The sequence below is a fragment of the Phragmites australis genome, chromosome 6 (genome assembly GCF_958298935.1).
Source record: "Phragmites australis chromosome 6, lpPhrAust1.1, whole genome shotgun sequence".
NCBI lineage: Eukaryota > Viridiplantae > Streptophyta > Magnoliopsida > Poales > Poaceae > Phragmites > Phragmites australis.
The window spans coordinates 5,280,220-5,292,540 of record NC_084926.1 but is presented as its reverse complement, the minus strand read 5'-3'; the positions used below and the strand labels follow the sequence as shown (position 1 = coordinate 5,292,540).

Here is a 12,321-nt window from a genome sequence, read left to right as displayed (position 1 = left end):
GAAGAGGTATTGCTGTACGTAACAAACAGTCTACTTGCACGACATGAGACATCATTTATCTCATCATGGCAGTGTTCGATGGGAAATCAGCGACAGGGAAGCCTCTGGGATACAAAAACCGCTCGATTGACATTTTCGCCATTCTTGTCAATATTGGTACCATTGGCTATCATCTGCCCGGTACCCAAATAAAAGCGGTAAGGAAAAGCTTTAAACCCATCCTACTACTTGTATTTTAGTACATTGGCTATCATCTGACAAGTTAACGTTGCTGCAGAACGCAAATTTGATACCAAGGCTTAATTCGTCAGCTTCGATAAGAAAACATGTGAAACTACAATGAAATAATTGGGGTCATTCAGCGATCCACATGCGATGTTAAAAAGACTCAGCCACATAAAATTTGCAGAACAATCTGGCAGCATATATGTTCGTATGATTGTCGGTGCACAAAAAAGAATAGCCACATCAATACAAGATGATTTCAGCATGTCCGTGGCAAAATTATATCTGCGCTCGAGTAAAGGCGACCCTTCACTAGGTCTGACCACGCCCGCCACGCCCCCGTGATCCTCGGCCAGCAGCATCTTTCTGAAAAAGAATGCCAGCTTCTCAATCAGCTTAATGCTGGATACAAGCATACACCAACTAAAATTAACAAGTATGACGACAAACCATACCCTATGGGCAGGAGATTGTTGGCCACGACCCCTGGCAGGCTGTTGAGAGCGAAGAATCCTGGCTTGCCTATTTTTCATGGCTCTCTCACTTAAGTTGATAGTTCTGGAACGAGTTTCGGCACCCTCTGTTACATTACTGGTATTCCGTTCAGAAGATGCACTGGCTTGGGCTGGATTAGGAGAAGGTTCACGTCCCTCTGTTATAGTACTTGTACTCCGCTGTTCAGAAGATACACCAACTTGGACTGGATTAGGGGAACGTTCACGTGCCGGGGATACATCTGCGGTTCTGCTTGGTGAGGCATCTGTTCCTCCTAATTGTGCTATCGAGCTTCGGTCTGGTTCGGCAGTAGTATCACCTATCTCTAACATTTCAACATCACTCTTTTCTGTTAGTCCTCCTGGAGATGCCGCTCTGAAATCGTTACCATCTTGCTCACCAGCATCCGAAGGAGTAGGTCCCCTATGAGCTTCTCCCAGTGCAGTACCGTCTAGAGGTTGTTCAGGTTCCTCCGGCAACTCTCCCTCTTCCATCTCATCTTCAACATCGGTTGCAGTAGGAAGCTGAGTCTCTTCCTTCAAATCTTCAATTTTCTGGTCTTCATCAAATGGTTCCACTACTGCATCTGCCTTGGCCGACGTATCCTCTACAGCAGGTGCATTGATGTCAATACTAAAATCAGTATCCCGGCCTTTGATGTCCATTGATGCATCCACATGAGCTCCCGTGTCATCTTTATTACCCACATCATCCTCCCTTGTTGCCTCAACCTCTTCGATTGGCACAGAAGCCTGATCAGTGTCCATCTCTTCTGTGGGTTGTTGACCATCTTGGTCGTCAGTTGACAGAAGCACACCAACCTGTGCTGCTACAGCATCCCCAACAGGTGGTTGTCCATTTTTGAGCTCAGTAGTCCCCTGTGAAGATTCTACTTCCTTGGGCTTCTTTAATGGAGGATTAGCATCATTAGCATCACCTTGTGAAGTACTGTCTATCATCTGTGACGATGAAATAAGACGTTTACGACTTGAGGGCTGTAACACGGGTACACCACTGGAAGTTTCACGCTCTAGCAACGAGCCACCTTTGTCCTGACCAACTGTGGAACCCTCAAAAGCTGATGAATCCACATCAGCTTGTGGTTCTTCAGTATGCTCAAGAGTAGGTCGAACAAGGGGCCTTCTTCCTCCTGGTCTACGTAATTCAGCACTTTGTTTGGGCAAAGTAGCAACTGCTCTCTCTTCTGTCATTTTAACTTTAGCAGGCCTTGGTGGAGTGTCTACCAGTCGCCCTGCGGTAATGGAATTTATGAACTCCCCACACTGAAAGAAGGAAAAAAAACTTGTTCCAGCAAGCGTGCATTATAAATCAAATGTCATCAAATTGAAAATAATATCAAACATGGGTGGTTTTATGCATAAGAAAGTTTTAATTGAGTTTTAGTGAACATATCTGCATATATGTATCGATCTTATGGTAACTAGTAAACCTATTATTGATGTCCATTTTGTCAACTAGTGCATAGGATGCAATGAAATATAAAAATTGAATAGAGAAGCACCTGTAGCAGCTGCAGGTGCATCCACAGTGGCAGTTTCAACAACAGGGGCCTGAGTCGTGGCACCATCTTGGAAGGAAGACTCCTCCATATCTTTAGTTCTGCGGAAGTATGCAATAAAATGCTCTTCCAGTGCAGACACAGGTGGTATTTGAGATGATAGTCCAGGATAATGCTGCAGAGAATGCACGGCAACTTCCAATTATGATATAGAAGATATTTCAAGGATAAATATTTGATCTCTTAAAGAAAAAATCAGGGCTCTAACTAAAACAGAAAAAACGAAACATATACCAGGAACTCTGGCACCAAAAGCAATAAAAGAAAGGGAAGATCTAAAACCAAACCGTAGATAAAAAAAATACCTCAATAACCTCTTTCATAGCCAGCCTATGCTTCTCCATAGATTCTTCTACCTGTTTCTTGTCCTGTAATCAACATTTGCAACCAGCAACTCAATTAAAGAGGACCCACAAAATAACAGATAAAGGGGCGTTTGGATGAACGGATTATTCTAGGAATTTCTAGGATCAAATTCTAAGCATTTGGATCCAAATTCCCATCCAAACAGGACGTAAAATAATTCAAAATCCCTATATTGTTGCGGTTAACTTATTCTCAAGTCTGGTACTGGAAGGATAAATGGAGATCACTGAAGCAGTGAAGCTTACAGCAGGCACCATATTCCAGAAACTATATTATGTCTAAATCAACCAAAATTCTGACTGGGGCCCTTTCATCTGGTGAAGGCAGCTTACTCAATATTCATACAAGTTGTAAAAATGTAAACAGTGAAATCATGGAACCTTAACGTCTAAGAGATCATTTAAGGATAAATGAATCGAATGGAGGCACTGTATTCACTGCAGGCTTCCTTCTCAAAAAGAACATAAAGAAAGTAGAACAAGCTAAAATTTTAGTACTAGAGACAGGCATATCATAGGTTAGTCTTTCCTGCTCCACAGTGCAGTTATAGATCCAACTAATCAGAACCCATACTAAAAGACAACATAATAAGGAATATACCTGTCTCACATTTTGAACGGCTGTTGCAAATATCTTCTCAGCCCTTTTGCGGTTTTCTTTTTCTTTCTTATTATCGTCTCTCTCCTTCTCCAATGTTCTTTCCAATGTCTGAAAATATATGATTATATAAGAAGCCTGAAGAACATTTGTATGTCATTTAAGCACAACATGCTAACCTGTATTCTGAAATCCTTTTCTTTTACAGCTTGTTCAAGTGTAGTTTCCGATGCTGTCTTCTGACCTGCTAAAGTATATCAGATTTATGATATGAGCATGAAAATGCCTGCTAAAGTGAGAAAGATTCAACGTGCATGTGCTTGAGGAAGAGAGTGGAAGTACTTGATTTAAGATCTTCCATCTGCTTCAAAAGGCTTTGATTTTCTTTGACAACCTCCGCCTTCTCCTTCATCAAGACCTCAACCTTCCTCTACAGCATTTAATGGAGGAAAGATAAGAACATGAATCTACAATAAACGGAAAGACATTTGATGCTGCAACTGAAAGGTGAGAAAGATTATACCTTAATGGATAAATTAACCTTCTTTATCTTGTCCATTTCAGATTTCAGGGAAGCCTGCAAAAGGAAGAACTATTACTAATATTGGGAATGAGTTGTTGGGTTGGTATTAAAAGTTTAAAAAATTGTCACCTCTACATCATTCAGCTTCTTTTCCCTGGAATCCAATTCAGACTGGCTTGCAACAAGCTTCTCCTCCAAATTTCTTATGATAATTTCTTTCTCAGAAAGAAGATTTCTTGCACTTTCAAGCTCAGCTGAATTCTCTCTCAAGGTTGACTGTTGGAGACAACAGTTAGGCATGAGATAATCCCAGGAAATCCAATATTCCACAAATAGTAAAATTAGATAATGGTTTATGAATGTTTATGATCACAAATATACTAGTCTTGATTAGTAGTTTTGCAGATAATCTGGGTACAAAATCAACCTTCATTTCAACCCAAAGCAAGTCACCATCCAAGAGAACAAATAGCACACAACAGTCAGCAGAGTACCCAAAAGTACAGGGCACAACCTCTATATGCAGACCATTACAACAAAGGAATAAAAAAGGTAAACATAAATTAGTGCCACAAAATACTAATCCCTCCATTTCACACGTTTGTCTGGTAGGCACACCTAGGAGGCATAATATTTGAGTAATATTTAATAGAATTGTATCAAATTTGCATCCATTCTATGGCAAGATTGTCTATCTAATAAGGGCAAGAATGATCAAATTCTACAAAAAGATAACTTAGCTTTTGTGTCTCCTAGGTATGCAGACTGCACAACCATTGCGAAACAAAGGTAGTAAAACATAGCATCAAAATGAATCATAAAATGTTTGTGTGATCAAGAGGATGAAACGGCTCAACATCTCTCCAGCTGTGTTTTCTCTCGAGATGGTTTCATTTGTTTAGGTGGGTTGGCCTGCAACATCTAACCCCTGCACACCATGACACAGTGTTTTTGGATTGGTGGTGATGGGCGCACCGCACCGGAGAGTTGCCAAACCAAGTCGAAAGGGCTTCAATTCTCTAATTATTCTAGGGGTGTTAGGGTAAACACCCGCCGGAAGGATAGCCGGGCGGTGTCGGCTGCTAGGGGAGGGATTAGATCATATATTAGGAAGACTTAGAATATTGGAGGAGACTAGATTAATTCTTCTTTCTTGATTTGATCTAGGCGCAATGCCACATATATATAGCCGGCTAGGGAGTATCCCAGCCGGCCTACAAGTTCCAATTCAAACTCTATCTCTAATTCTTATCCAGATTTAAACTAACTAACCCTATCTTATCTCCTAAACTGAATTGATTTAAACCAAACTGGACTCTTATCTCTAAACTGAACTGATTTTATCTCCTAAACCGACTAGACTATATCTCCTAAACGACTCTGGGCTCTTCTTGCTGCGCGGTTACTGTTCATGCGGTGAACAGTGCGCGCGAAATGAAACACTTCACATACCAAGGGGCCTGGTGGATTTGGAAGCACCGGAACGCATGTGTTTTTAACGGTGCTTTGCCAAGGATTCAGGAGTACTACGTGGGATCTCAGTTGAAGTCCATCTCAGGTGCTTGGCAGGGGCTAAGGGGCTTATAGCCCTGTGGCCGGATTAGTTTCTTTGGTTAGGTTCTAAGCTTGGTCAAGTGTGGCCATGATCTATCTTGTCCTGTGGCGCGAATGCTAAGTTAGGATCATGTGTATGTGTGTACGTGCGTACTCCTTAAGGGAAATACTTGTATTTGGACCGTTCTTCCTCTATTAAATACAAAGATGCGCAGTTCTCCTGCATGTTCGATAAAAAATCATAGAATGTTTGGTTGAATTCAAGTGCATCAAAACCACGTATCAAGAAATATCTAAAAAACAATGCTACTCCCTCAATTCATAAATATGACATTTCAGACATCAACATGGTCTCCAATATGCAACTTTGATTGCTACTTTTCTATGAAATGAATGTCACGAATTTGAGATTATTATATTATGAAAATATTTCATGCCAGGATCCAATGATACTATTTTTATATAACCAATCCAAATGGTTCTTTTTTAAATAAATTGTTGAAGTTAGAGAGGTTTGATTGCACGCATCCCAAAACATCATATTAACGAAGGGAGGGAGTACTACATATTAAAATGATTTCGGAACAGCAAATGAGAAAATAGATCACCAACTTTGATATTTTGAAGCTCTTCCTTCATGGTCTCATATGTGTTCAAATCAATGCCTTTACTATTTTCAACCAACTGCAGAAAATATTAAAAATTGAGAACAGAACTGCAACATAAGAAAATATAATAAAAATATGAAAAAGTTGAAATGGCTTATATTGTTGTCCAGAATGTTAGAATTTTGGAAAAAAATATTTACTACCCATATTACAAAACAATAGGATCAAGAATATAATAGAAAGGCCGATCATGTCCAAAAAATACATTAGCATGAAATATGAAAGCTGAAATGCTACCTGCAGAACATGGGGTTGATTTTTTCTTGAAACCTAATGGCAATTCTGGATTTCGTGGACATGATATTTTCCATAATAATTATAGGAGAAGTGCTCAACATACCTCAGAAACCCTTTGGTTGAGATTTGCTATTTCCGTCTCGTGCATTTCTAGTTCTTTATGGCATATTTCATTATCTACCTGCTTCTCCAGTAAAAGATTATGCAACCTTTCAGACTCAATTTTAGCCTTTTGAGCTCCATCGCGGAACTTCTGCAGCCACAAAATCATAGATTGAATGATAAGGCACATCCAGACATGGACCATAAAAGAAACATAATTAAAAAAATCCTGGCTAAATTAATTTCTCACCTGGCATTCTTCAAAATTGTGCCTATTCTCCTCTCTAAGCTGTATATTGCTTTCACGAAGCAAATTAATTTCTCTCACCTGAAATCAGCCATTTCAAAACAAGAACATATAAGGTACACGAAAAAAGGAATAATAAGTAAACCTTCATAAAACAAGACAAAGCAAGATAGAAGAGGCGATGGAACTAGGGAAATCGAACAGACAACAGAATCGCACCTGGAGCTGCAGTGACTTGAATTCTTCATCCTTGAACATTAAGGTTCTTGCACTATCAGTCTGACTGCGCAGCAAGACCTGCGCCTCCTTGGCGGACTTCAATGCACTTTCCAGCTATGTTAACAAGAGAGAAACACAGCGAATTAGAAATAATACAATCAACTGAGATACCTCAGGTTTCTAGGACTCACTACAGAGGCAATTTGGCATGTTGTATCAAATAGATTAAACCATGTTATAAAGCTTGCGGAATATGAAAAAAAACGCAAATGCACTTCTCACCAGAGTTTAATTATGATCAAGTGCAACCAGTTTCAGTAGTGAAAAAATGATAAAATAACAATATAAACACATGTGGTGGTAATAAACTTTGCAGTCGAATATAATGATTTTAATCAAAGAACTACTATGAGAAGTTGCAGACTGGATGGCCACATGATTGGAACTAGCAACAAAAAATCAAACAGGTAGGACAAAACAATTTTTATTGCTACACTTATCATACCAGCAATAGCAAGGAATGGCAGTCATTATCACCAACTCACCATACCACAACACAACTACCAACAAATTTGGAGCAGCTGTTCTGTAATAATATGTTCAACAAGGCACATTGAGTAAGGCAAGAATTTGTTGCTGCAGTAGTTTAAGCAGCACAACTCATTGTCCATCATGTACAATAATTTCAAAAGCATTTTGAATAAGGAAAATTGTACAACAGAGGTGAGTGTAGCATACTTCTATCTGAAGCCTTGACTTCTCCTGTTTAATCAATGATATCTCCGTTTCTGCCTGAAATTTTAAAAAGGCTTAATCATAACTACATATAATATAAACAAATACTGCAACAAAAAGCCATCAAATCTTATACTTACTATTTCTTTCGATCTGCGCAAGTAGCTGATGACACTGTGTAAATCATCTTCTGCATGTGAGTCAGTATGTTGCGATGAAAGCCCAGCAATGCTCCGTTCCTTCTCAGCTAATCGAATGTGCAAAGCTTCAAGTTGATTGTGTAGAATTCTATTCTGCACTCATCACAAAAAGAAAATAATGTATACTAGCAAAGCATAACATCATTATTCATGCAAAGAATAGCATTAAGATATTTCACTGGTGCCAACAGACAATTAAATTTTCTACATACCCCAAAAAACAGTGGAAGGAATTTACATAATACCCATAGGTAAAGGAGGAAAAGTGGAAAACATAACAAAAACATCTCTTTCACCACTGAAACATAACCAATTTCAAACAAGTAGGGATGGCAATTTCTCCAGTGGGGGTGGGGCCCCGTGCGGAGTGGCCCCACTGGGGTCGGGGACAGGGGCATTCTTTACCCCCACGGGGATGCCGGGGCAGGGCCCCGGTGTTGCTGCTGGGCGGGGCCAAGGGCCAGTTTTGCCATGTGGGTGCCCATGGGGGCCCGAAACTGGAGTGGACCATGCAACCCATGTAGTTTAGCTAGCCCAATGTGGCAACCCAACAACAGAACACCAGACCCCTAGTCCACAACTCCTGTAGGCACCCCTCCATCTCCCCTTTGGCCCAATCCAGAAGGCCCCCCAATCAACGACTCATTCTCTTCTCTCGTTCCCTAGGACACCGCTTGTGCCCTCGATCCAGATCCCGCCGCAACCGAGGTGTTCTGATCCCATTGTTGTCGATCTAGGTACATCCAAGCGAGCACGCTGTCGTTAAGTAGCGTCGAGCTCTTCCTTCCCCGTCCATACCTTGCTCGTGGTTTGGATTGGGTCTATAGAATGGAGTTCCATCCGAACTAGGGTCAAGTCAACTATTTTTGTTAGATTTCTGAAAGTGCATCTAACCCCTATGTGTGGTTTTGGTAATTAATGACAATACATATGAACTAACAATATTGTTAAGATTGTTAGTAGGTTGTTCAACAGGTGATGCATGGAGAAGAGACATGCATGAACTCTAGGTGAATGGGAAGATTGAAAGTACATCAAGATGAATGAGCTCTAGATGATGCTCAGATGTGATGCATGGAAGAGAAATATGCATCTAAATAAATGAGCTTTTAGTGATGCTCATAAGAAGAAAAAGATGTTCAATAAGATTAGCAATAAGCTTGAATGCTAAGCTACTTGTGGAGATCAAGTAACTTAAGGTATAAATGTTGTCATTTAGGTTTTATAGACTAACTCATGTACTTTGTGCTTGAGAGTGAGTTGAGGTTAGGATCCATAAAAAGGCATAAGTTGAATTGAAATCATATATGCCAAGAGTGAAGAACAAGAGTGGACTCCATATATGAAAAAATGAATTCCTTGAAGATGTCGAATACAAAGTGGTTTTCTATAGCAAGACGGTGAAGGGCAAGCAAGACTCGGCTGCGATGGACCATCCGTGGTGAAGGGCAAGCAAATGGCTTGGCGCCGAAGGACCAAGGCGGTGGTGAAGAGCGAGTGAAGGCTTTGCGCCGATGGACCGTGCGAAGCTATGGGAAGCTATGGATGATTCACATCAATCATATGAAGAATCAAGAAGAGATGGAGTGAAGAATATATGGAAGTTGGCAACCCTCAAGGTTTGAAAGAAAAAGAAGCGGTACTTGAAAGTTTTCAAATGCTCAAAGTGGTTCAAACGAGTTTTATCTTTGAATTTGAGTATAGGTATGCCGCACTATTAAGAGGGATGCAACGTGAGCTAATTGTCGCGTCTCAGTGCTCAAGAGTTCCCAACTAAACCCAAAGTGAGAGTTTGTTGTTAAGAGTCCGGAGCGGAAAGTATGGAAGTGTCCAAAATAGGTTTTGGAGTGTTCCTAGTTTGATCCTATGTGTTTTAGGTCATGAATTCAGTTGGGATGTGTAGCCCTCTGAATAAGCTTTCAATATAGTCCAAAATCGTCGAAATCGGACTCCGGGATCAAAAGTTATCGCCGTTTTTCGGAGGTCAGCTGTGCTGTGGCCGGAGACTCCGGTGTAGGCCAGATACTCCGGTACCTGGAAAGGCCGGAGACTCTGGTGAAGTCCGGATACTCCGGTACCTGGAGTGGCCGGAGACTCCGAGAAGTCTCCGGGGCTGTTTTCTGGGTTAAGTGCCGACTGAAGACTCCGGTGTAGGCCGGATACTCCGGTAAAAGTCCAGAAAAGAGCATAACGGCTAGTTCTGACACATTCTGTGACCGTTCTGACGCCGTATTTGGATTTAGGGCCGGATACTCCGGTCAGTTCTGACAAAAACAGTAACGGCTAGTTGTTTGGAGTGGGCTATTTATACCCCACTCACCCCATCCTTTGGGGCTGCTGCAAGGGGCACGAAAGAACACATTTTTAGAGCCAAAAGAACCTCTCCCACTCCATTCTAGTGTGTGATTTGAGAAGAAAAGTAAGTTGGGTTGAGAGATTAGAAGATTGAGTGTAAGTGAGCTAAAATCCAATCTTGAGCACTTGAGTTCTCGGCAAGAAGTTTGTCGTCATGTTTGTTACTCTTGGAGGTGAAGCCTCCTAGGCGGCTAGGCGTCGCCGACGAGCACCCAAGGTTGTGGGTTGCCACGGAAGTTTGTGAAAGGCTCGATTTCGCCTCCGTAAGGGAAGAAATCAAGAGTGAATAGAGGAAAGCGGTTGAAAGAGACCCGGCTCGTTGGAGCTTCCTCAACGGAAACGTAGGATTCACGGTGGTGAATCCGAACTTCGGGAAACAAATCTTTGTGTCTCCTCTCTTGTTTCCTTACTTTTAAGTTCTTGCTCAAATCTTTGTGCATATTGCTCGATCTACTTGTTTGTGTGTATTTGAGTGTAGGTTCTACGTGAATCTACTTGGAATCATTTCCGGGAACACACGACATCACTTAGTTTGAGCTAGAACTCTCTACTCATTAATTTTACTCAGTTTCGGGCTCAATTTTGTACAGAACCCGGAGAATCCGGCCTTTACCGGAGTTTCCGGACCTGTACACACCGGAGTCTCCGGTGAACAGTAATTTCATGCATATGAACAGTATTTTCAGCCTTTTTCAATTTACGTTTTATTGCATATCTCTTGCTAGAATTGAGTAATTTTTGTCATCTTAGGATTGTAATTTTCACACTTATTTAGGGTGATTGTGCACTAGTTGAGCCTAGCATATTTAGGTTTTTCTCTTGTGAAAAACTCGTTAGTTTATATTCCGCTGCAAGTTTAGGCCAACGGTAGAAAGGGTTGAATTTTTGTAAAAACGCCTATTCACCCCCCCCCCCTCCAGGCGACATCATTGTCCTTTCAATTTCCTAACTTGCTACTTGCGTTTGGATGGATTGTTTGTTTTGTTCTTCAGAATGTTCTCTCTCCCTTTTTCTTTTTGTGCAGAACTTGTCTTGGATGCATGCGTTGTTTCTTCTTCATCTCTGATTCCAGTGAGGAAGGAGAGGCCTCCATTCGCTCACCCCCATGGGGCCCCGTTGGGCATCGGGGCTCCATCGGGCTCATGGTTGGGGGCCATTTTCCTTCGAAATGCAGTTCGGGGTCGAGAGGGGACTGTGTTGCAAGGGTCGAGGTGGGGACAGTCTAGCATCCCCCCGGCCCCGACCCGCCCTGTTGCCACCCCTAAAAACAAGACCTTGATGGTAGACACATTCCAAAAATGTCTACAGACTGCAGCCATAACCATTTGTGCATTTCATATTTGGGCTTGAAATTGGCAACTATCAAAATACGAGCCTGACTAACAAGCATGGAATTGAATAAATAGTATCCATTATTATTTTGTTTTTGTAAAAATGTGAGGGAGTTCCCCCACAGAATGTTTATAAAAAACACACAACAAACCAAGTACAACAGCAACACCGAGGGGAGCCAAAAGGTCACTAAAAAGCGAGAAACAAAAGAGAGAGGTCCTAAGACCTATGTCAGGTAATCAAGCCAAGCAGCCACAATAGCTCTCGTGGGAGAGTTAACTCCAAACAAAAGGGCAATCGCTGGCAGAATCGAACCTATAACTAGTATCCATTTGCCTGATCAGAGCTTTAGACCTAGTTGCTTGAAAAATAATTTTCAATATAGCATAAAATATATTCACTTTCAGAGTTGAAATGTCAACAATTTTCAAATAGATTCCTAAACAAAGTTAAAACAATCCCTTCTCCCACATTGACGCACCCAATGACAAAACAACACAGCACCAGTCCGACAAGCCCAACTCATTTCTAAATTTCAAAGGTAGCCACAAATTTTAAACATCCATTGGTTCAACACATAATTTGTAGTTAATTATTTGATGAGGCGATGGAACTAGTCAGCTCTGTTATGATATCCACCTAAATAACTAATGTTTTGTGTTTTAGAGCCATGCAACAAGATAATTAACTGCACTATCTCCAAAAAAATTGCTGAATAAAGGATAATGCAACGTGAAAAATATGCATACAATACTACAGACTAGCAATACTTGATTAAATATTTTCTAGTGTGAGTCATAGGTAAAGATATAAAATTCAGTGTTCTTGGGCTAAAATCATGTGGCATTCAACACAAAAGCATTGTGGAATTAAAATTAAGAAACTTT

The 12,321-nt window shown here is 41.0% G+C and overlaps 1 protein-coding gene across 4 annotated transcripts in view; it reads right to left on the bottom strand.

Moving 5' to 3' along the window:
* Window positions 1-312: 312 nt before the first annotated feature.
* The window catches only part of LOC133921271 (nuclear-pore anchor-like), a 33,927-nt gene continuing 21,918 nt past the window's right edge, over window positions 313-12,321 (bottom strand). For 2 of the 4 annotated variants that reach the window (XM_062366073.1, XM_062366075.1), the window contains exons 35-49: window positions 7,688-7,840; window positions 7,551-7,604; window positions 6,813-6,926; window positions 6,597-6,674; window positions 6,348-6,497; window positions 5,952-6,023; window positions 3,915-4,061; window positions 3,786-3,839; window positions 3,605-3,692; window positions 3,442-3,509; window positions 3,266-3,373; window positions 2,605-2,667; window positions 2,243-2,414; window positions 681-1,972; window positions 313-591 (exon numbers count right to left, since the gene is read on the bottom strand). In XM_062366073.1, the coding sequence (XP_062222057.1) occupies window positions 538-591; window positions 681-1,972; window positions 2,243-2,414; window positions 2,605-2,667; window positions 3,266-3,373; window positions 3,442-3,509; window positions 3,605-3,692; window positions 3,786-3,839; window positions 3,915-4,061; window positions 5,952-6,023; window positions 6,348-6,497; window positions 6,597-6,674; window positions 6,813-6,926; window positions 7,551-7,604; window positions 7,688-7,840 (2,667 nt within the window). In that variant the 3' untranslated portion in view covers window positions 313-537. The remainder of the gene's footprint in view (window positions 592-680; window positions 1,973-2,242; window positions 2,415-2,604; window positions 2,668-3,265; window positions 3,374-3,441; window positions 3,510-3,604; window positions 3,693-3,785; window positions 3,840-3,914; window positions 4,062-5,951; window positions 6,024-6,347; window positions 6,498-6,596; window positions 6,675-6,812; window positions 6,927-7,550; window positions 7,605-7,687; window positions 7,841-12,321) is intronic. The other 2 variants (XM_062366076.1, XM_062366074.1) reach the window with 2 other exon arrangements.